The 24750-nt window shown below is 39.3% G+C and overlaps 1 protein-coding gene across 15 annotated transcripts in view; it reads left to right on the top strand.

Moving 5' to 3' along the window:
- HUWE1 (HECT, UBA and WWE domain containing E3 ubiquitin protein ligase 1) overlaps positions 1-24750 on the top strand; it is a 169169-nt gene that overhangs the window by 109889 nt on the left and 34530 nt on the right. For all 15 annotated transcript variants that reach the window (XM_045051044.1, XM_045051042.1, XM_045051052.1 and 12 more), the window contains 19 exons: positions 3044-3235; positions 5362-5578; positions 5987-6109; positions 7052-7289; positions 7679-7909; positions 9188-9310; positions 9808-9903; positions 10480-10749; positions 12672-12824; positions 14402-14529; positions 14756-14837; positions 15493-15669; positions 16130-16289; positions 16566-16924; positions 19799-19994; positions 21218-21385; positions 22468-22613; positions 23029-23095; positions 24070-24284. In XM_045051044.1, the coding sequence (XP_044906979.1) occupies positions 3044-3235; positions 5362-5578; positions 5987-6109; positions 7052-7289; positions 7679-7909; positions 9188-9310; positions 9808-9903; positions 10480-10749; positions 12672-12824; positions 14402-14529; positions 14756-14837; positions 15493-15669; positions 16130-16289; positions 16566-16924; positions 19799-19994; positions 21218-21385; positions 22468-22613; positions 23029-23095; positions 24070-24284 (3341 nt within the window). The remainder of the gene's footprint in view (positions 1-3043; positions 3236-5361; positions 5579-5986; positions 6110-7051; positions 7290-7678; positions 7910-9187; positions 9311-9807; positions 9904-10479; positions 10750-12671; positions 12825-14401; positions 14530-14755; positions 14838-15492; positions 15670-16129; positions 16290-16565; positions 16925-19798; positions 19995-21217; positions 21386-22467; positions 22614-23028; positions 23096-24069; positions 24285-24750) is intronic.

Genomic DNA, 24750 nt, shown 5'->3' with positions numbered 1-24750 from the left:
CAAACCACAAGATCATGACCTGAGCCAAAGTCAGACACTTAACTGACTGAGCCACCCAGGCACCCCGATATTGTCACTTTTGATCTCTCCTTTCTACTAAGAGTCCTCTTTACTATTTCTTACAGGGCTGCTTTAGTGTTTGTGAACTCCTTTAGTTTTTGTCTGGGAAACTCTTTATCTCTACTTCTGTTCTGAATTATAACCTTGCTGAATAAACTATTCCTGGCCACAGATTTTTTTCCCATTCAACACTTTGAATATTTCATGCCATGCCCTTCTGGCTTACCAAGTTTCTGCTGAAAAATCTGCTTGCCTTCTGGGTTTTCCCTCATAGGTTACCAACTTTTTTTGTCTTGCTGCTTTTTGATTCTTCTCTTTATCACTATATTTTGCATATTTATTTCTTTTTTTCTTCCTGCTTTTCAGTTTTTTTCTTTATCATTGTATTTTGCAAAATTAATCACAGTGTCTTTGTGTTCATCTGCTTTTGTTGATTCTGTTGGGGGTTCTCTGTGCCTCATGAATCTGCCTATCTGTTTCCTTCCCCAGATTAGGGAAGTTTCCAGCTATTATTTCTTCAAATAAATTTTCTACCCCCCTTTCTCTCTCTTCTGGGTCTCCTTGTAGTAATGAATCCTATGTTTTGTGGACTCAGTGAGTTTGATGGGTCTATTTTCATGTGCATATTTCCCAGCTCGCATGCGCTAGCTGGGAGAGGGGAAGAGGGAAAGAGAATCTTAAGCAGACTCTTGCTCAGCAAGGAGCCCAATGCAGGGCTCGATCCTATGAGCCTGGGATCATGACCTGAGCTGAAATCAAGAGTTGAACACTCAGCTGACTGAGCCACATTAGGTGCCCACAGCCCCTCTGGTTTTTAAAGCCAAACGTTATGGGAATTAATCTCCTCTTGTGAGTTTCCTGGTGCGAGTGCCTGTTTCCCTACCCTCTCTGCACCCTATACTCCCTCCCTTCTGTGGGCAGCCTCCCTCGGCCTTTCTGACCTTCCTAACCTCTCAGATGCAGCTGCTTCTCTATATTTAGTTGTGGAGTTTGTTCTGCTGGTCTTCGAATTGCTCTTCAGTTTATTGACTTGGATGTGGATGATATCTAGTTGTAAACGTGGGAGTAGATGATTTCAGGGCCGTCCTACTCTGCCATCTTTTAGGCTCCTTTGTACAGTGGTATTTTTATTTAAGTAATCTCTACATCCAGTGTGGGGCTTGAACTCACAACCCCGAGATCAAGAGTTGCATGCACTTCCAACCAAGCCAGCCAACCAAGCACCCCTGTACAATGGTATTTTAGAGAATAGCTTTTATGTTATATCACAATAAAAGTTCCAAATTGCAGTAAGCATAAATTATACACAATTTTCAGATTCTAATGCAACAAACCTAAAATTAATAAAAGTAACTTTTGGAGCACCTGGATGGCTCAGTTGGTTAAGCATCTGGCTTCAGCTTGGGTCGTGATCTCAGTTTGTGGGTTCCAGCCCCGTGTTGGGCTCCGTACTGACAGCTCAGAGCCTGGAGCCTGCTTCAGATTCTGTCTCTCCCTCTCTCTGCCCCTCCCCCACTCGTGCTCTGTCTCTCAAAGATCAAGAAACCTTAAAATTTTTTAATTAAAAAAAATAAAGGCAACTTTCTGGAAAGTTTCTTTTTTAAATTTTTTTAATGTTTATTTACTTTTGAGATAGAGACAGAGTGTGAGTTCGTGGAACTCGAACTCATGGACTGCGAGATTATGACCTGAGCTGAAGTCGGACGCTTAACCGACTGAGCCACTCAGGTGCCCCTGGAAACTTTTTTCCCCTATATTCTGCAACGGGGAAGAAATTAATTTGGTGGACTATTAAGAAAACAGTGAAGACAGTTCCATATATAAAAACCCATAAGATATGCTTACAAATTGTACTGAGTTTAACTAAACGTAGGGAAAATGCTTAAGGAATAAAGGCATAACTTAACCAAATAAGGAGTTACACAATAGCTAGTTATTATGGGGGAGGGGAGAGCACTAATAAAACAAACGCAAACCTTTGGCCCATTTAAATTTGGAGAGGGACGCCTGGGTGGCTCAGTAGGTTGAAGCATCCAACTCTTGATTTTGGCTCAGGTCATGATCTCACAGTTAGATTGAGCCCCGCTTTGGGCTCCATGTTGAAAATGCTTAGGATAATCTCACTCTCTTTCTGCCCCTCTCCCCTACTCGCTGACTCTCTAAAATAAAAAAAATAATAAAGTATTAATAAATTCGGAGAAAGAGGACCAAACCAAAAATTAGAACCTCGAATTTAGTCAAATACACCAAATTTTGACTCAAAGAAACTATAAAATAATTTACTAGGAAGGATATATGAACAAAATTAGACTCTGTCAAAGAATTGCTTCACCTAACAATCTGGATATATTTTTTTTCTAACAATTTCTTTTACATATTTAACAAAGATGACTCCCATTTCCACAGGGTTTCTTAGAACATTACAAAAAAAACTTGGTGATGTGTTTTATTAACGTTTGTCTAAAGCTGATTATTAGATCTAAGAGCACACATATCCCCACCAAAAAAGAAAAAGATTACACCTCACATTCATATGCAAAAATCTTATATGCTAGAAAATGTATTTCTCCAGTGGTAATTTATGATATTTAATTTGAGTTTATTAGCAAGCCATGAAATTCAAACAGGGTATTCACCTTGACAGCATTGGTTGGGGCAGGGAGGGTGTACCACTCATATTGTAGTCTGTGTGAATGGTGCCCCTGTGTCATGCAGTACCTAGTCTTAGAAGGTAGCCCTGTTTTAAGACAGTTCATATGCTCTCACTGGAAAATGTCAGTATTAGCTACTTAGAAGGGCTTCAAGGAGAGGAGCATGTTAGTACAGTTTTGTTTTGTTTTTCTTTTTCTATTTCAGATTTAGGAAGTTATGGAAACTTAAAGTGTAACAAGCACCATGGGTAGCTATTTCTTGTGACTTCAGAACAAGGAACCAGGTAAGTGACAACTCAACATGGTCTTACTGCTTTCCTCTGTGTCTACAGATGGGGAACAGGATGGAACAGCTGCAAGTATGGATGCTTCTACCCAGGGCTTATTAGAAGGCATTGGGCTTGATGGTGATACATTGGCTCCCATGGAGACAGATGAACCTACTGCTTCAGATTCTAAGGGCAAATCTAAAATCACACCTGCTATGGCTGCCAGAATCAAGCAAATCAAGCCTTTATTGTCAGGTGAGTGATTTTTTTCTTTCTACTCCCTTTTCTGGGTTTCAGAGCTTTAACCAGTTCTCAGACAAATTCAGTTGATATGGCTGCGTTGTTTCCTTTAAGGAACTTTTCAACTTTGGTGACTTATTTTCAGGTGTACTTAATACAATATCTGCTGTGTGATAGGCTTTGTACTAAGTGCTAGGGATACAGGCATAAGAGACTCGCTTCTTGAAAGCTACCCCTCCTTGTCTTTAATTCCTTCCTACCTATTCATCAACTACTGCAAATGGCTTCTACTCCTACCATTCCACTGAAATGTCTCATTAGTAACCTATTGCTAAGTCCATTGGATACTCTTCAGCTCCTTTCTCACTTTTTTGCAGGATGATAGTTGGCCCACCACCTCAAAATACTCTTTTCTTGGCTTCTGTGGTATGAAACTGTCCTGTTTTCCTGTTACTTGTGTGGCTACTCCACCCAGTCTCCTTTTCCTTTCTCTGTCCCTTAAACATAGCTGGCAAGTGACATGGTTGATTCATGTTTTAATAATGTAAATTTGGCAGCTCTGTGGAGACCACATTAACATGATACAAGACTGCATTAAAGATGTGCACGGATCTTTGTCGTCTTTTGCCTCTTAATGTCAGTGTTTAAGGAACCTATTTTGTATGTTCCTCAATATTTACCTCTTTCTGACACCTTAATGTAGAGGAAAGTGAAGACATAACTCCTGGGAATCTGGAGCTGTGCCCCAAAACAAGCAGAAAATGGACTTTGGTTATTCTGTTTATTATTTTTAACTCCCTTGAATTTTACATTCTGTTCTAATTTGTTTACTTCTACTCATTTTAATTTGAAAATCTACCACCACAAACCCCATATTGAAGGTAAATTGACCAAGAAGGTGCTCATGGTTTACCTCTACTTTCTTTGCTAGACCTTTTGGACAACTCTGACCTTAGAAAAATCTGGGGTTTATTTGTGGGCCCAGCCCATGCTTTTAATGTCTATTTATCTGTGGCTACTGGCCTTTTATCTTCTTTTCTTATCCTTGCTAACAACCTTTGAGCCACTTTGCTGTTTGTTCACCTGAAGGTGAAACAAAGTGCAGTCTTAGGTTTGAATGCATTGGTTTTTCAGAGTCTGGGCATACCCAGCATCCAGCCAAGCAGTGCAAGTATCTGTACCGCTTAATATTAGGAAATCCTAATTCGGATGGATTAAGAAGAAAGGCATATTCCTTTTTTCTTAGGCTGTTTAACTCAGCTTACTAAGTTTTGGGTATGATATGTACTGCCAGCTCTAATAGAGCCTATTTTTCACAGTGCATTGTTGTACACAAGAGATTTTACTTTGACTCAGATCTAACCTTTCTTAACTCTGGATCATGATGAAATGTTTGTTTTAGAAATTCTATAGCAGTATTTTCATTTATGATTTTGAGTAATATTGTAGAACAAAAATACAGAGAAATGGTTTAAGAAAAGCAAAGAAACACCCAAGTAGAATATGTTTGGCCATGTTTCCTTTCCCTTTTTCTATTTTCAAACATGAGTTTGGATTCTACTCTTTGGTTCAACAACGTATACCAAAAAGCATCCTACAAGGATGAAAATTTGAAATACTTACAATCTACCTAACACCTTAAGAAAGGCATTTATAAAATTGTTAAGCTTTTCATAGCAATCTTTTTTCCTTTGGGGATCATACATTTAATGTTGTGATCAGACAATATATAGTATATCTGATGTTCTTTCCTTGTCCAAATTGTTAACGGTTTTGCTATGTTTAAAGTTCTGTAGGCATTTTAAGTGATTCCATAACCCAGTAGATGTATTCATTTACTTAACTGGTTCATATTGCTGTGTTGCTTTTTCTACAAAGACGGTTTCCATTAATATCTACTTTAACAATATGTTTATCTTGTCTTTCACATATATAATGAGTGCCAACATACTTCTCTGTTGCCTTCAAAAGAGGCATTTATTCTCTGGAACTTCCTTTTTGGATTGTCAGATGTAGAAACAAATCCAGGTGTTTGTGTGGGAGGAAGTGGTCGATCATAAAAATATATCGTCAGTAATGTCAGTTATAATGAAACCATTCTGAGAGTACTCTCATGCCTTATTTTGACTTTTGGGTTCCAGCTTCCTCCAGATTAGGCCGAGCACTTGCTGAACTATTTGGACTCCTTGTTAAACTTTGCGTGGGGTCTCCTGTCCGCCAGAGAAGGAGCCATCATGCTGCCAGCACCACCACAGCACCGACACCTGCTGCTCGATCCACAGCTTCAGCCCTCACTAAGCTCCTCACAAAGGGCTTATCTTGGCAACCTCCACCATATACACCTACTCCCCGCTTCAGGTGAGATTCTGCTTGAGATACAGAATCAAATTCATTGCTTTTCTACTTAAATGGAGAGTGAACCACTGACCTAGAGGACTTGAAAGGTCCCCTGTTAACTATAGATGCATAGCCTACATGCAGTTTAATGTACTGTCTTGGTTTTTCTTAGTCTAGAATATAGAGATTTTTCAAGTATTTATAATCAAACTATATTTCAGTAACCTTGTATTTTTTCCTAGGTGTAAAAATCATCACCTTTTTTGCTTTAGAAATTTTAACAACCAGACTAGCCACCCACCTGAATTCCAGTCAGTCTCTCAGTCACTTCAGTACAATGTTAAATTTTACTCTAGGCTTCTACATGAATTTTCCTACTGCTTCTGTGAATGCTTCAGAGAAGTCTAAAATTTTTTTCCCCTCTTTCAGGCTGACATTCTTCATCTGTTCCGTTGGTTTTACATCTCCAATGCTGTTTGATGAGAGGAAATATCCTTACCACCTCATGCTGCAGAAATTTCTCTGCTCTGGAGGCCACAATGCTCTTTTTGAGTAAGAATCGAGTTGTTTCACAGAGAAGCATTTTTTGGAGTTTGGTCTTTCTGTGTGCCTTAGCACACAACTTTCTACATCACCTGTCCTGTGACCATGAGATACATAGAGACAGCCATTAGTTACACCCTTTTACATTCTGGGAACTAGACATATTTGTCTGTCTTCTTGGAGGTTGGGATTCACCCTGTCTTAGAGGTGTTCATAAGGGTCTCTGCTTTTTCTCATTTGGTTTTTAGTGCTTGGTACATATTTTTCTAATAGACTTGTCTTTTTCTATTGTTTCTCTGACTGATAATTTTTCTCCTTCTCTTAGTCTGAAGATTCTAAGCTGAATTTCACTTTTTTATCGAAGTATAGTTGACATATAGTTTTCTGTTTGTTTCAGGTGTACAACATTATGATTTGACGGTTTTGTGCATTATGCAGTTTTCATCCCAATAAGTGTAGTTACCATCTGTCACCATACAAAGTTATTATAATGTTATTAGCTTCATTCCCTATGCCGCAGTTTTCATTTCTGTGAAGTGCTTGTGTTTTGTAACTAAGTTTGTACTTCTTAATCCCCTTCACCTATTTTACCCATTCCCCTACTCCCTTCCCTTCTGGTAACCACTTTTGTTTTTTTGTTTGTTCAGTTTGGCTTTGAAAAGTAAAGCTAAAAGTGGTAATCATTTTGCAGTCTGTATGTGTATCAAATCATCACATTGTATACCTTGAACTTACATATGTTATATGTCAGTAATACCCCAATAAATCTGGAGTAAACCCTCCTCCCCCAAAAGATAAAGCTAATAAATATTGGATAGATTAGCAGCTGTAGCTCTAAGAGGAGGGACGTGTAGTGCCAGTGTAGATACTGGGAACCTTCTGAATGCCCCCCCCCCCCGCCATCTACAATACTAATATTCTCTGTATATACTTTTTCTTTTTTGAATTTAGAACTTTCAACTGGGCTCTGTCCATGGGAGGCAAAGTTCCTGTTGCTGAGGGATTAGAACATTCAGATTTACCTGATGGCACAGGAGAATTCCTAGATGCCTGGCTAATGCTAGTGGAGAAGATGGTGAATCCCACCACGGTGCTTGAATCTCCACATTCACTGCCTGCCAAATTGCCTGGAGGTGTCCAGAACTTTCCACAATTCAGTGCCCTCCGCTTCCTTGTGGTAACTCAGAAAGTGAGTATTGAGCATTCTGAAACCAAGAGAAATTTCTCATGCTGATTAGGTAGCTCTCCTTCTTTTTGGTCCTTAATGAAATAACTTGATTGTTGGAGAACCATTGGATCCTACTCCCAGATAAGGGCTGCCTTACAGAAGAGGGGGATAGAGACCATTGGAGAATATGCTGTGGTGTAAATATTTGAACTGTAAACTTGAGATTGGTTCTTTAGATTGGGTTCAGTGCTCCTTCTGTGTGCTTCTCCATGCCCCCTCAGTACTGATCAAGGATTTTGTTGTTGGCACTGACCTTTTGTGGAAAGACTTTCCCGTAAGTCCTTGACTTACTCCTCCAGTAGCTTTGAATTGAGATAGAATGATCACGCAGCTTTTCAAATGATTTCTAGGCAGCCTTTACTTGCATCAAGAACCTTTGGAACCGGAAACCCCTGAAGGTATATGGTGGGCGAATGGCTGAGTCCATGCTGGCCATCCTATGCCACATTCTCCGAGGAGAACCTGTGATTCGAGAGAGACTAAGCAAAGAGAAGGAGGGGTCTCGAGGAGAAGAGGACACAGGGCAAGAAGAAGGTGGCTCTCGCCGGGAACCTCAAGTCAACCAGCAGCAACTGCAACAGGTAGGGTCCTAGCCTCCCACTCCAGGGCCTAGGCTTTGCACCTGATAGAGTATACTGCTTGTGGGTTTTCTAAGTTTACATGCCACTGAGTGCCTGGTCCTCTTAGATAGGAGATATGTTTAAATTTGTTCCCTCTTAGCATTTCTTTTTTCTCCTGAGAAAGCTGGAGTGTAATTTTCATGCTCCTAACAGGTAAAAGATTTGTGTCCTCCCAAGCATGTTGTTAAGTATTAAAACTTTTTTACAGTATTCTCAATAGGCTGTGGCTGCCATGTTCTTTGGACACAAACTGTTCTTAGCTACTTTCTCATTAATCTGTAGAGGGAAAGGGTAGGGGTATCGTGACCCAAGTTTATTCTCCAACAGAGCTCTCTGAAACCTTATCTACAAAACTTCTGTTTGTCGTCTTTAAGTAAATATATAAACCACATTTTGAAAATTGGAGGCTAGAAGCAGACTGAGGAGGCTCTACAATCCTGACAATTCAGTATCACAGAGCATTTAGCATATTCCTCTGGGAATTTATGTGTGTATGTGTGCTCTCTTTATGTCTAGAGTCCTTTTTAAATACAAATATGTCTTTTAAATATACATATATAACTATTAAATGCTCACTTTAAGAAAATTTGGAAATATAACTATTTTTAAAGGCATTCATAATGTCAGCAGAAAAGATGGGTTTTCATCACTTGATTTTATGTCTAATTAACATCATACAGTATGTAGAATTGTACTGCTGTCATTAAGAAAATGGGTGATTTTTTAGCTTCCTGTCATTCTTTTATTACTGGATGTTAATCCTCTTATTTGATGTTGTAAATCAGTGGTGTATAGTTTCTTTCTGTACATATCTTTCTGTACATCTCATGATTATTTCCTAGTAATAAAATGTCTGGGTCAGTTTCTCAGGCTCTTGTTCTGTTACCAGTTTGTTTTCCAGAAGAGTGGGGATCCATTTTTGCTTCTGTGTATGAATCTCAATCTGTGAATTAGAGTGATCCTGTTCATGGTGATAAACATCTAGCCCCGTTTTCTTAGAGGATAGAATTGAGAATCACCTTGGCTCCCTGCCCCAATGTGTAGGTCTGATGTTTGAATGCTGTGGAAGCACCAAATGGAAAGGATTGTTTATTTACTTAACTGCCTTAGCTTATTACTGTTCTCAGTTCATATGAAGTTAGAAAACCTTGTTTTCATCTTGGAAGGGTTTCAACCTTTTAAAAATGTATTTGAATTTCTCTTTTATTGTGGTTCTGAGATCCTGCATTCTTTTTGTAGCTCATGGACATGGGCTTCACAAGGGAACATGCCATGGAGGCCCTCTTGAACACCAGCACCATGGAGCAGGCCACAGAGTACCTTCTAACCCACCCTCCCCCAATCATGGGAGGAGTTGTTCGAGTAAGTTGGCTTAGCAGTTGTAATTTTCTAGGGCATTGGTTTGGCTGCTGCTATGTTTTTTCTTCTGTTGTGTTTCCATCATTGGTCTTCCCTTCTATAAACTACTTGTCATTTTCAGACTTCTGCATGCCAGTATTTTTGTTTTGTGATAACACTGTTCTAGAATGTAATAAGCAGAAGCTTCCTATCTCCCAGCCATACAAATTACTGGACTTTTTTTGCAGAAGAACTCTTAGTATCCACAGTCAGGAATCAATAGAAGAAATGCTTTTCTGAAATGCAGACTAGGTAGTCACATTGAAGTCCCCTTCCTATGCTTAATTTCGTTGTGATTTCCCCTCTTTGTTTTTGTAGCAACCAGGTAAGCCTAGGATTTGAATTTAGAGAGCATCATTCAGGGCACCTTCTCTTTTTCTCTAAAGCTTGAGCACAGGATGTCTGATTTCTTGTGAGTTGTTATGTGTTTTGTTGCTGGATTTTCTGTTGCTTCTCTGTAGGATCTGAGTATGTCGGAAGAGGACCAGATGATGAGAGCAATTGCCATGTCTCTAGGACAGGATATCCCAATGGATCAAAGAGCGGAATCACCTGAGGTAACTAGGACATAGGACATCCAAAAGGGTCTGACAACATTAATCTTTACTGTTTTTATGAACATTCTGCTACTACTGCAATGTAATTGGTGGAATTAATGTCTAAAGAAAAGTCATGAGAGTATTCATTCATCCCAACCTTGCCATCACTGATCTACATTGTACTGACCTGAAGCTAAGTGAGGCAGATGAAATGTTAACCTTTACTGTCAAATAAGAGACCCAAAATTAGGCCAATCTTGGCTTGTCTGTTCTTAAATAACAATTGCTTCAGTTTACTTAGACTGGCAGAGAATGCAGGACCATTTCTCCAGGTGATTTTCTTGGGAGGCTGTGATACAGGATGCTGTAAATAAATTTGCAATGCTTTGGGAGTTAGAAGTGTCTTTCTCTGCTTTTCCTGTCTTGCCTTAGCCTTTGTGGCTGCCCTCATGAATAATTGCCACGCCTAAGAACATATCTCCTGCTTGAGGAGAAAGGTAGTAGGTATTCAGTATGGTAGGGCCAGTACATTTTTAGAGTATTCTCTGTCTTCGCCTCTCCCATATGCTATCATTCTTCCTTCCCCGCCTCCAGGAAGTTGCTTGTCGGAAGGAGGAGGAGGAACGAAAAGCTCGGGAAAAGCAGGAGGAGGAAGAAGCTAAATGTCTAGAGAAGTTCCAGGATGCTGATCCACTGGAACAAGATGAGCTCCACACTTTCACAGATACCATGTTGCCAGGCTGCTTTCACCTTCTTGATGAGCTGCCAGACACAGTATACCGGGTGTGTGATCTGATCATGACCGCAATCAAACGTAATGGAGCTGACTATCGAGACATGATTCTGAAGCAAGTAGTCAATCAGGTGAGCTCTCCAGGAGCCAGAAGAAAGGAGTGTGTGAAGTGGTTTTTCTGCCATCCATCAAAATCTGATTTATTATTATTTTTTTAAATAAAACTGTTGGCTTGGGGCTTGGAGGGTTTTGTTTTGTTTTTGCATTTTGCTTGATATGGATATATTCTCTTTGAATTTTTTAGATCTAGTAATCTTGCTCTTTCTTGAGTGTTCCCTGCAAAAAGTGAATAAACTACTTAACAAAAAAAAAAATACCTTTTCAAGGAAAAAACAAAGCTTTCTTTTTCTAGGCATCTCCTCTGAAATTCATCCAAAACGTTCCAAATGTGTCTCACTCTTGAGCCAAGTTAGTCCCCTTGGACTAACCGTGAATAAATGTTTTATTTTCCCTCTCCTATACAACCACTTTGACAAGTCCCCATCCTGATTAATAGTTGTGACCTGATATTTGTCTTCTTTTAAAGTGTTTTTCTTTATTATGAAATTAACGTGTACTAGTTACATGAAAAGGATAAGAAATAACCCTGAATCCCCACACAAAAAGATAGTTAATATTTTAGTCCTATTTACCTTTTTTTTTTAACTGTTCATGTTTTTAAATCATTGGAATCTTCTTTTGTATATTTTTTTAAGTCAAGAGAGCAGAGGAAGAAATCAAAAAGTGATTTATGTGGGGTGCCTGGGTGGCTCAGTCAGTTAGGCATCTGATTTCAGCTCAGGTCATGATCTCATGGTGTCTGGGTTCAAGCCCCGTGTTGGGCTCTGTGCTGACAGCTCAGAACCTGTAGCCTGCTTCAGATTCTGTGTCTCCCTCTCTCTCTGTCCCTCCCCGCCTCATGTTCTGTCTCTCTCTGTCTCTGAAAAATGAATAAACCTTTAAAAAAATTTTTTTTAAGTGATATATGTAAACATAATAATTTTAGTGTATGGAGATAGCACAAAAGTAAAAGGAGAACTGGGTAAACCTTTTTTCCCAAGATAGGATCTATCTAGGTTTAGTTATCTTTTATATTAAGAGCTTATAGAAATGGTTTTAAGAAAACTAAAACCTAGAAAACAGCAATTATGTCAAATTTATAAGAAATTGAACATGCAGACTAAAGACCAACATTTCTAACATTCTGGTTTATTTTTGTTTTTAATGGTAATTCTGTGGCAATTGTAGTAAAAGATTGTTGATGGAAATGTAAGTTGGAGAACCTTTGGGGTTGACTTACATGCACTAGAAATTAAAAATGTTTTTAACTTTTTTTGTTTATTTTTGAGAGAGAGACTATGCCTGAGTGGGGAAGGACAGAGAGGGAGGGAGACACAGAATCCAAAGCAGGCTCCAGGCTTCAGGCTCCACGCTGTCAATGCAAAGCCCAACACAGGACTCGAATTCAGTGAACCATGAGATCAGGACCTGAGCTGAAGTCAGATGCTTAACCAACTGAGTCACCCAGGCACCCCTAGATTTTTATTTAATGTTTATTTTTGAGAGAGACAGAGTGCGAGTGGGGAAGGGGCAGAGAGAGAGAGGGAGACAAAGAATCTGAAACAGGCTCCAGGCTCTGAGATATTCACACAGAGCCTGACGCAGGGCTCTAACTCAGGGACCATGAGATCATGACTTGAGCCAAAGTTGGACACTTAACTTAGTGAGCCAACCAGGCACCCAGAAATTTTTTAAATATTCATTTCCTTTAAGTTAAAATTGAGGCTTCTTGTAATCTAGCCTAAGAAACTCCTCTTTTTAGAGGCATTCCCTTCGTAGCATGCATCTTTTGATACACTAAATCCCTTTAGTTAATGTTTCATTATTCACTCATCCTTCTTCAGCAAATGTGTTGGGAGTGGAGGGAGTGTTTTATAAGGTTAAGGATGTTTTGACAAACCTTATCATACTCTATCTACAGTTACCTGACTTGGCCACTTCTCTGCTTTTCTAGGTGTGGGAAGCTGCTGATGTGTTGATCAAAGCTGCTCTTCCCCTGACAACGAGTGACACAAAAACTGTGTCAGAGTGGATCAGTCAGATGGCCACCCTGCCCCAAGCCTCCAATTTAGCTACTAGAATCTTGCTTTTAACACTGCTTTTTGAGGTAAGATTTAGATCTTTTGGTTCCTGTAATTCATCATTAAAGAACTATAAAACACCTACCATTTGAGACCTTCAAGAAGGTAGAATTGTAAGACATGATCTCTTCATTTCATGAGCCCACAGTGTCCGATAGGCTATAAGACATATAATTAAGTACAGTATGCAGTGTTCTGTGCCACATGAATAGTATAAAGAATTTTCTCTGAGTTCAGGAGGAGGGCAAATGTATCACTTCTGGCTAATGAGGGAAGAGCTTCTCAGAACAAGTGTTAATTAATTGAATCATGTCTTAGAGGATTTGGGGGGTGGTAGTTATAAGGTTTTTAGAATGACTATCCCAGTACAGTTGTGGGATAGTTTGGCCTCTCTGAGGAAACCTAACTGGTAGACAAAAGGTGGGGTCAGATGTGGAAATTGGATGATGGGCATCAGATAGAATCTGATTCTTCCTTCATACTTGGTCAATCAACAGATTATTTTAAGCAAGACAATGGCCAGGACATGTTCTTGTTTCATCCTACGTAGGAATTAGGAGGCAACTGACCTTGAACAAGTGACTCTTCATTTGTAGGTCAGGCTTAACAGTAAAACCTGAACTTAACGGAGTAGACCCTTTACAAGAACTCAGGAGATTAAGTCCAGTGTATGTGTCAAATTGTGTGTTTACAGTCTTGGGGTTTTCTTTTTTGATGGAAGTGGTAATTCTTATTATAGCACTTGTGAATAAATAACTTTTGGGAAGGATTGCAAAGTACTGAATGCAGGGTCCCCAATAACATTATAATACAGACGTAAATCACTCATGAATCTCCCCCCCCTTTTAAAAATCACAAGTAACAGTCTTTAATTTTTTTCTAGTCCTTTTTTATGCATTTAAAATAATTAGGATCAGACCATTTTAAAAAAGAAAATTTTGTATTTTGTTCTCTCAGTATTATGAATATTTTCCATGTCACGTATACATTCCATCTTTTGGATGTCCCCTAGTTTAAGTAATTGCCTATTGGACATTTAAATTACTTCCAGTGCAGCCCCTATAAAGGAACTACTTTATAGTGTAGCACCTGTAGGGGAACTACTAACTAACTGTTGCTATGTTTAATTATTCCATCTTCCTGGAAAGAATATAAAGGTTCTCTGTAAATCAGAAGCTTTTCAACTTCAACATAAGTAAGATTATATTTCCTAGATGGTAATCCTTAATGATAATGATATTAATGATCCTAATAACAGCTTCTGTATAAGTACATACTAATGTGCCAGGCAATGCGTTGGGCATTAGAGTGAACGAGTACACACACACACACACACACACACACACACACACACACACATTCATTCATTTAATCCCCACAATTAACATTCGAAGTAGAAATTATTACTTCCTATGACCCCTGAGGGTCTAAACACTGAAGGCCTAGAGAATTTAAGTAACTCAGATCACACAGCTAGTAGGTGGTAGAGGTGGAATTTTAATTCAGCAGTTCTCTTAGTGTTCAGCTTTGTGTTTTCCTATACTGTGCCAATCCTTAATGGTGAATAAAAGTTGTATTTATTTATTTTTCTTTGGCCAATTAGGAGTTGAAGCTACCTTGTGCCTGGGTCGTTGAATCTAGTGGCATCCTTAATGTCCTAATCAAACTCTTGGAAGTGGTTCAACCCTGCCTACAGGCCGCCAAGGAGCAAAAAGAGGTCCAGACCCCGAAGTGAGTGATCTTGTATCTCACCTGGTTTCATTTCTGTTCCTCTCAGACTTGGGCCCTATAGCTCAGGCCCTAAATCAAGCACTTTTCTAGAGCATGTATGGGGCAAATCTTGTGTACCTTTTGTGGTTTGAAAATAGATGAGGTGCCTAATAAAATCACGTTAAGTTTTCCCATATTGTACAGGTTTTCTGGCTTGCCCAAAGTAAATCATTTCTTTCTTTTTTAGGTGGATCACCCCCGTGTTGCTCCTGATAGATTTCTATGAGAAAACAGCCATCTCTTCAAAAAGGAGAGCCCAAATGACTAAGGTATATAATACATAGTTGACAAAACTGCTTAGCTTCTTGAGGTAAGAATAGACCAGAAGAGAATATGGTAGAGTAGTAAAGAATGAATGGAAAGCTGCCTGATCAAGACCTAAATCTCTTGAGGGATCTCAGTAGCTATATTTTTCTTCTGAATGGCGAGTTAGAATTATTTTTTTATGGAGCTTCTGGGTGAAGGACCCTAGAACTTACCTGGAAGAAAATGTTAAAGGAGTGTACTATCTCCAGAGGAGAGAGTGGCTTCTATATGAAGGACTGAGTGTGCAGCAATTCCTACAAAAGCCAAGTGCTTTTTATACAAAAATTATATAGGCCACATTATCTCAGTGCCTTCTCAGAAACAGAAATTTGGTTCCTGCACATTTGAACTAATGTTTCCCATTTGTGGAAAACAGTTGGAAACAAAAGAAAAGCAGAGGATTGCAGGACAAGGGTGTAGAGGTCTTCATGCTTACGGAAGGGATCAGGAATGTGAGAATTAATGTATACAAAAAACTTCTCTTGGTTCTCAAAATTCTACTCAATGTTCACAGTATTCTTTCTTTTTCCTGGTTAGCTTTAGTAGTGAACAGTTACTGTTTCTTCTAACAACCAAACTTGTAGAAAATACAAAGAAATTTTTTGTTTTTGTATTTAGTATCTACAGTCCAACAACAACAACTGGCGCTGGTTTGATGACCGCTCTGGGCGTTGGTGTAGTTACAGTGCAAGCAACAACAGCACTATTGATTCTGCCTGGAAATCTGGAGAGACGAGTGTGCGTTTCACTGCAGGCCGAAGAAGATACACTGTCCAGTTCACTACAATGGTGCAGGTACGTGCTCACTCAGTGCTGTAAACTTCTTTGAAAAGAGGGAAGATGCTGAGTATGCCTTTTGGTTTGCTTCTTCCTGAACCAGACGTCCTGACATGTGTTATAAGAAGCGCTATTACCACTACTAAATTCGGTATAGCTGACAGAGAATGGAGTCTTCCTAAAGTCATTAGTTAGACCGTGAGTCTGTTGTTTATGGCAATTTGATACTGTTCCAACCAGAAATGATTTTAAGTGTTAGGGATGGTATATACTCTATTGGAAAGTTTCCAGTTTGTTATAGGGCCTTGTGTATGCTGCTTTACTTTTGGGGACCTTCAGGCTTTCTCTCTGTAGGTGATAAGGATGGGAAAAGTTGCCAGGGTTCCTTCCTATTGCAGCATTTTACCTGGGAGTTGCAGCCCCTCTTATAGTTTCCTTTTCTTTTGTAGAGCTGTTCTTTGTCTTCTTGAATTTCTAGGTTAATGAGGAAACAGGGAATCGGCGCCCTGTGATGCTGACTCTCCTGAGGGTACCACGGCTGAATAAAAACTCAAAAAATAGCAATGGACAGGAACTAGAGAAGACGCTGGAAGAAAGCAAAGAAATGGATATCAAACGTAAAGAAAATAAACCCAGTGGTATGGACCTTCAGTTTTGAATCTTTCAAGGAGTGTTACATAAAGCTTCATGTGCCTTTATGGCTTAAGTTTTGGCCAATTTTATCATGAGTGATTTCTTACCCATCATATTGCTTGGTGACTTAAAGATACACAGTCCCTTTTATCTGGTCCTAGAATTGGTGTTTGGTATATTTTTTAATAGAAACAAACCCAAGTGCTTGACCTAGCTATGCGGGAGAGATATGGAAGGAACTGTCAAATTAAACTTCTGAACTCTTACTTTCTCATTTGTAGATACTCCTTTGGCCCTAGAGAGTACAAATACTGAAAAGGAGACGAGCCTGGAAGAAACAAAAATTGGGGAGATCCTGATCCAGGGCCTGACAGAGGATATGGTGACTGTTTTAATCCGGGCCTGTGTGAGCATGCTAGGAGTCCCTGTAGACCCAGACACTTTGCATGCCACCCTTCGTCTCTGCCTGAGGCTCACCCGAGACCACAAATACGCCATGATGTTTGCAGAGCTAAAGAGTACCCGCATGATCTTGAATTTGACCCAGAGTTCAGGCTTCAATGGGTTTACCCCCCTGGTCACCCTTCTTTTAAGACATATCATTGAGGATCCCTGCACCCTCCGTCATACCATGGAAAAGGTGAGTCTTTTTGATGTCAGAAGCTGGTTTAGCTTTATATCATACCTTTGTTCTCCTTGATCTCAGATACACTTCTGGTTTTTCATAGGGTATATAACTAGATACACAGACTGTATGTTTTGTCCAGCAAACTTTCCCAGCTGTGTGCTCAAGTGCTTGCTTACATATGAAAGATTGTCCCATTGAATGATTTTTTTTTAACTAGAAAATAACATTTTCTGTCCTTAACATTTACTACAGTAATAAATCTTACCTATAAAGTCCCCTTTGGCAGTATAGGTTTTTTGAACCAAAAACTGTTAATGAGGAACTGGGATACCTTTCACCAAGTATATGTCTTAAAGTTGATTCCCTTATAGGAGTATTTCTCATGTATTCACCTGTGAGCACATTTTCCAAACATTGTATTTTGGAGTTGTAAAAGTAGTAAAGTTTGGGGAATATTATAATAGGCCAGATACTTTAATAAGCATTTGCAGATACCCGTTGTGCAGATTGGAAAATTAAGACGTTTATATGTTTATTTTAGGAAACACAAAGCAGTGGAAAAAATGACAAAGTAATTAGAAAAGAGAAAAATGTTTATGGGGCACATGGGTGGCTCAGGTCATGATCTCGCAGTTCATAAGTTCCAGCCCTGCATCAGGCTGCCTGCTGTCAGCACAGAGCCTGCTTCACATCCTCTGTCCCCTTTTCTCTCTTCCCCTTCCCCACTCATGCACATTCTCTCTCAAAAATAAATTTTTAAAAACATGAAAAAAATTTTGTAACATCAACATAAGACCTCAAAGGGGAGAAGTAGGGAGGACAAATGTCTTATTTCCTCCTATTAATTCTTTGTCAACAGTCATCATGTGAATGTTATTGGACTTCCATTTTCCTCTCTTGGGACACTGTTTCCTACATTTATAATTAGTGTTGCAATTTGCATTTTTGTGCATGGTTTTGTCACATTTAAGATTTGTTTTTCTCAGAGATTCCTAGAAATTGGATGAAAACGTATGAGTATTTTTTAACTTGCTTGCCAAAAAGGTGGAACCACTTTATACTTCTGTGTGTATGAGTATACATCTCGCATTCATTCACCCAGCCTATTTGATTTCATCTGACAGGAGCAAAATCAAAAGAAGGAGCACTATTAAAAACAGCATATATACTGATCCAGGGCAAGAGACAGCCCAACAGGGAAGAAACAGCTACATACAGATGGAATTCTGACTTTAAAACAAAATACTTAAAACGTTTAACGTTTATACAACTTAAAAAATGCTAGGAAGGGGCACTGGGGTTGGCTCGCATCTGACTCTTGATTTCCGCTCAGGTCATGATCTTATGGTTTGTGATTTAAAGCCCTGCATTGGGCTCTGTGCTGACAGTGTGGAGCCTGCTTGGTGTTCTCTCTTTCTCCCTCTCTTTGCCCCTCCCCTGCTCAGTCTCTCTCTCTCAAAATAAATAAAACTTTAATTTTTTTTAAATGCTAAGGGGGCACCTAGGTGACTAAGTCGGTTAAGCGTCTAACTCTTGATTTCAGCGCAGGTCATGATCTCATGGTTTGTGGGTTTAGGCACCACGTCAGGCTCTGTGCTAGCAGTTGTGGAGCCTGCTTGGGATTCTGTCTGTCTGTCTCTCTCTCTCTCTGCCCCTCCCCTGCTCACTCGCTCTCGCAATAAATTAATAAACATTTAAAAAAAATTTAATGCCTGGAAAATATAGGTTCTTGTTGGATAAGAGCTTTCTAAGCTTAATTGTATTTAGGATTATGAGGAGCAAAGGAAGATCAGTGGCAGTTTTAATGTATCAAGTTGGCAAAATGTAAATGCTTGATAATATCCATTGAAGGTATGGGTATGGACAACCAGGCATACTCTTACTTTTTTGGTAGGAGTGAAAATTGGTGCAGCCACATTGGAGGGCAATTTGGTACTGTCAGTTTGAGATATTCTTTGACCTAGAAATTCTATGACTAGGAATTTATTTGATAATTAAAATCAAGTATGCCAAGGTACATATACAAGAATGTTCACTATAGAAGAAACTGGAGATCTAATGTCCAGCAGAGGACTGGATAACTAAATTACAGCACATTCTTTATAGTGAAATTAGACTTTTCAGTATTTAAAAAATGAGAGTTTAGGATTATAGCTTTACAGGCAAGATATTGGGGTTAATATGTTCAGCTAAAGAGATGACTGATTTGGTAAGGAAAGCATTAAGGTTCCAAAAGATGTTTGTGAACATAGTTCACAAAGGAATGATAATGGAAAATACAGTAGTTATTTTCTTTATACCTTCTTGTATTTTCTATTGATTAATGAGTCCTTTTGTGAAGACCAAAAGCATAATGTGTAAGCCCTATAGTTTCAGAGCAAGCCATCTGTAAATAGTTCAGTATTTCCTGTGTCTAAGACTGATGATTGACTTTGAGGCATAAAGAAACGTTTAATTTCGTTCTTAAACACTGAGTGGATATTGGTATTGCATATTTTTAGAGTTTGAACCATTCTGGTTTAAAATTGGGACAGCATTTGGGAAGGCTAGGAGCTGGCACTTACATGTGAGGGCTATAATTTAGATGATCAGTGGTCTAGATACATTTCCCAATTTCTATAAAGATAACATGCCATCTGTTATAATAATTGATAGTTTTGGGATGTGCTGAATCCTGTAACTTTTTATAAGCCACATATTTTGAATCAGGAAGGAATGGGACTTAAAAGACCCAAGTGCATCTTTTCCCAAAAACCTAAAACTATCATCCAGTGTCTTGAGGCAGAGTTTGGATAGTATTTTAATCCTTGGTAACTCTTCCTTGAATGCAATTGGAGTTTTAGAAAGTGGTCATTAATCCACATTGCTTCTTCCTTTCTTTACTAGGTGGTTCGCTCAGCAGCTACAAGTGGAGCTGGTAGCACTACCTCTGGTGTTGTATCTGGCAGCCTTGGTTCTCGGGAAATCAATTATATCCTTCGTGTCCTGGGGCCAGCTGCATGCCGCAATCCAGACATTTTCACTGAAGTAGCCAACTGCTGTATCCGCATTGCCCTTCCAGCCCCTCGAGGCTCAGGAACTGGTGAGTTTCTCCCCTTCTCCTGGCCTTTGAGACATTGAAGTCTATGGCCTAGTGTAACCCCAGAGATAACTTGGAAAGCTTCCTTAAGCAAGTGTTGGGACATGTGGGCCAGTTCAGAGGTACTTCAATATTTCTTATGTCTATCTGTCTATCTTACTTGCCCTGTGGTAATCCCTGCCAGAGACACCAAGGACTCATTTGGTCTAGTCCTTGCCCTCAAAGAATTTGTCTTAGTGTGACAACAGAGTGTGAATGGTTTACAGATAAAGTGGTAATTGAGGGACAAGTGGACATGTGACTCACATGGTACAGTAGGAAGTACACTGTATCATCAGTGTGTTCTTGCCCAAAATGTTTGGCCCATATTTAATTATGAGGAAGCAATTAAATGCAAATTTTGAGACATTCTATAAGACAGCTCACCTGCACTCTACAAAAATATTAATGTCATAAAGGGAAAAAAATGCAAGGTTCTCCTAGATGATGAAACTAGAAAGAACTACCAACCATGATGGGACTCTGGACCCAGGTAAAGAGATTTGGAGAAATTTGAATACTGTATATTAGATGATTATATCTGTGTTAAATGCCTTGGGTGTTAATGATGGTATTATGGTTATGTAGAAAAATATCTTTGATCTTAGCATCTAGATGAAAAGCATATGGGTGCTTTACTAACCTTTCAACTTTTCTGTAGGGTTGTGGAGGGAGAGTTGTGTTTTGTTTTGTTTTGTTTTTTAATAAAATGTTGGGAAGGGAGCTAATTATTTTTGGAAGCCCCCAGATATGTGCCTGACCTCCTGTGCTGGGCATGTCTCCTGTATGATCTCATTTAATCCTCAAATTTTAGGAATGAAAAAAGAATAATTTTAGGAGTGAGAAAATTAAGGTTTTTTGAAGTAATCTGGCCAGTGATTCTGTAACAGAACTGGATTTCAAAACCAAGTCTCCCCCAACTGCAAAGCCTGTACTCTTTTTACTATTTGGTACTGCTGTAATAAATTCTGTGGGATTTAGGGAAAGTAAAAGCTAGATTTCCTAGTAGGCTACTTGAACGTTGTTTGGAAATGGCTTTTTGTCCCAAGCATGTGTGTTTATACAAACCCCCTTCTGAGTCTTTATTAGTAATCAAGTATAGGTACTGGTTATGAGTCTTTATCAGTAATCAAGTATAGGTACTGGTTCACTGTTGACTGATTTTTCTCTGTCTGACTTTGGCTTAGCTTCAGATGATGAATTTGAGAATCTTAGAATTAAAGGTCCTAATGCTGTACAGCTAGTGAAGACGACCCCTTTGAAGCCCTCACCTCTGCCTGTCATTCCTGATACCATCAAGGAAGTGATCTATGATATGCTGAATGCCCTGGCTGCATACCATGCTCCAGAGGAAGGTATGTATCTAGTCTACCTCAGGAGGCCGGGCACTTTGCCTGGATCTCTCAACCAACTTATGGCATAGTGAGCACTCCTTGTGTGCCCATGTGCACTTCTCTGAAAAAACCAGTGGTCATACATTATGACAGATGGCAAGGTAGTGGTGAGTCTTAAAGCAAGGCATCTGACCTTGTGGGGGTGACCTATAGGAAGGTTTCTTAGAACAAGTGGTTTCTGAAATAAGTGTTGAATGATAAGAATGAGAATGCTGACATATGAGAGTCTATCCCATACAGAGGGAAGAATGAACAAAGATTAAAGAGGAGATAATGGCATCTTGTGGGCAGGAAAATTTATACCAAAAAGTCTCTAATGTTTTCATTCTCTTTGTTGCTAAAACATCTTTGTTTCCAAAAAAACTGGGATCAGTATTAGAAGGTGTGATTAGGCTTCCTGACCTTTGAGACCACCATCCCAATCTACCTTTATTCCTAGTTAAGGTGCTGCTTGTAAGTACTGGTAAAGTCATGAGTGAATTAATTGGAACTTAAGATTGCATTCCAGTCATATCCTTCAGGATTTTATTTAGGACATACTTAATTGATAGGTCCCACAGAATCGCCAAAAATTGGTGAATATAATCTTTAATTAAGTCAAAATATGAGTCTTTGGTGCTTTTCATCTATTGAGCACTTTGATCCATATAGAGCTTCTTGCTTCTACAACCATAGAACCTTTATTCTACCTCACATATCAGCCCCACCCCCCAAAATAATTTAGCTTATATAGCTAGGTAACCATTTATTGATCTCTGTTGCACTAGGTATAATACCAAGTATGTTCATTTAAGCTTAGTTGTGAAGCTGAGGAAAGTGAGAAAAATAAGTAAATTGCTTGTGGTCACAAAACTAGTTAGTAAAAGAATGAGGCTTTCCACCATGCTCTCTTGGTCATAACTACGTTTCTCCTCTTAAGTGAAAGTCTAGCCACATCACTATGTAAATAGTCACAGTAAGTGAAGTGAAACTGACCAAGCTGCCAAATAGGCATTAGCATTGCATAGTTATTAATGAGTTTTGTTTTGTTTTTGTTTTTCTAGCAGAGAAATCTGATCCTAAACCTGGGGGTATGACCCAAGAGGTTGGCCAGCTCCTGCAAGACATGGGTGATGATGTATACCAGCAGTACCGGTCACTTACTCGTCAGGGCAGTGACTTTGATGCACAGTCAGGTTTTTCCATTAATGTAAGTCAATTCCAACCTCCTGTCTTCCTTCTCGCTTTCTGATACCTATGTGTTCTCCATATTTAAGGTTATGCCAGGGAAATTTCAAAGGTATTAATTTTGATGTATCTGTAAATTATCTGTTGCCTAAGAATGAAGATAAATTTGGGGTATCCCTGGGATTTTTCTCTCTTTGGATTGGAAATATTAAATTCATTTTTCATTCTCATTGTCCCTTGTACGTGCCCCCAATCTTCCAGTCACTGTTTATAATGATAGCTTCCCACAGATTATAGTATGTACGGAGTGAAGATGGTTAAAAGATCAGCCAAAGAGTCTGTAGCATTCGTAATGAGTACCCTGGGAAGGGTTCCTACCATTTAGAGACAACTGTCTCTGAAATTAATAATGGCTCAGGGGTATTCTTCCTCCATAGAGTCAGGTCTTTGCTGCAGATGGTACCTCCACTGAGACTTCCACATCTGGGACATCCCAAGGAGAAGGTAATGGTTTACTTTTCTCCCTCTTTTGTTGTTACTTTCTTGAGAGAACAAAGAAACTGTGGGTGTCCTGGGCAGGGGATATGGGAATACAGGCATAATTGTCACATTTACTTGTCTAAGTGAACTTTTCTCAAGGGTGAGCTCCATGTTCTGTAAGTAAAGGATTTCTCTATGCTAAAATTAGTAGAACTGTGACTTACCTAACAAAGTAATGGTTGCTGTGGTGAGATCTTTTAGATCTACTCTTTAAACCACCACATATATTTCTTATGGTGGGTTTTATGCTGGCGTATAGAGCTTTGGTGCCAGTGACACAATTCTAGCCATAAACCTTGCATGGTGGATTCTAGCAGTGTTACCAGAGCCCATTGGCTACTTAGTCAACAATTAGAGAAATGTCACATGGAAACAATTCTAAGGATACCTTCCAAGAGCTGCTGCTTCTTGGATAGGAAAGATCTTTGAGATCTAACCAAGGAGATACCATACTTAATATAACTGCTGGAATGGAGGCATGCTGGGATAAGGTACAGTGGGCACATGTACCCACTATGTCTCCGTATTCCTGGATGAGACAGGAAAGTATTTATGGAGGAGATCAGAATTTGAATTTAGTTAGATAAGTAAATGTGTGCCAGGGAGACATGTGGGAAGGAAAGGTAAAAGGGAGTACGTAAGGTGTCTTTGGAGAACTCTTAGTACAGTATTTCTGGAGTGCAAAATTTTGTATAAAAGGAGGGAAATGGCAGAAGATATGTGAACAGTTGGGCAAAGCCTCCCTGCTGCACCATATCCACAAATTATATCTGAGACCTGTCATCCTATGTGTCCTTCCACTGCATTATGAGGAGGACATTCCATTTGTATCAGTGACCTAAAGTGGAATAGAAGTAGTATTCTCTTTCCACATAAGGCTTGATGTTTGCCAGTATTTCAGTGTGAAATTGAACCAGTGTTTGACTCTTTCTCAACAGCATCAACTCCAGAAGAGTCTCGTGATGGGAAGAAAGATAAAGAAGGGGACCGAGCCTCTGAGGAAGGCAAACAGAAGGGCAAGGGCAGCAAACCTTTAATGCCCACCTCCACTATTCTTCGTCTTCTGGCAGAGTTGGTGAGGTCCTATGTTGGTATCGCTACTCTGATTGCCAACTACAGCTACACTGTGGGCCAGTCTGAGCTGATTAAAGAGGTAATATTTCTAGTCTGTTTAAGATTTGATACTGTCATCATTTGGATACAAATGTGTCAGACAGTTTGCTAGGAACCTGCACATGTTAGCCCAATGTTGAGAGGCAGAGGCCTCTTAGACACGTTAAAGAAGCTAGGCTTTTCCCCATGATGCAGAGCTATCGGGCTCATTACAGGGAGTGAGTTTGTGCCATTTGTTAATTTGTTTGCAGAAAATCACTTGTTCTGCAGTGTAAAGACTGCAAAACGCAAGATTTGGAGTCAGACCAATTAGGAATCTGATGTAGATAGCAATCTAGGTAATACAGGATCTTGGTGAAGTTGTTGGGGAAAAAAATGGGTAAGTTGAAGAGATGTTTTAAAGGTAGAAATGGATCTTTGGAAAATAAAAACAAAATCGAGGATTCCGATGTTTCTTGTTTTATGTTTTTCTATTCCTTTTATGTTAGAAGAAATGGCTTGAAGAG

The sequence above is a fragment of the Felis catus genome, chromosome X (genome assembly GCF_018350175.1).
Source record: "Felis catus isolate Fca126 chromosome X, F.catus_Fca126_mat1.0, whole genome shotgun sequence".
In the NCBI taxonomy this organism is placed as follows: domain Eukaryota; kingdom Metazoa; phylum Chordata; class Mammalia; order Carnivora; family Felidae; genus Felis; species Felis catus.
This window is presented reverse-complemented; position numbering and strand designations above follow the sequence as displayed.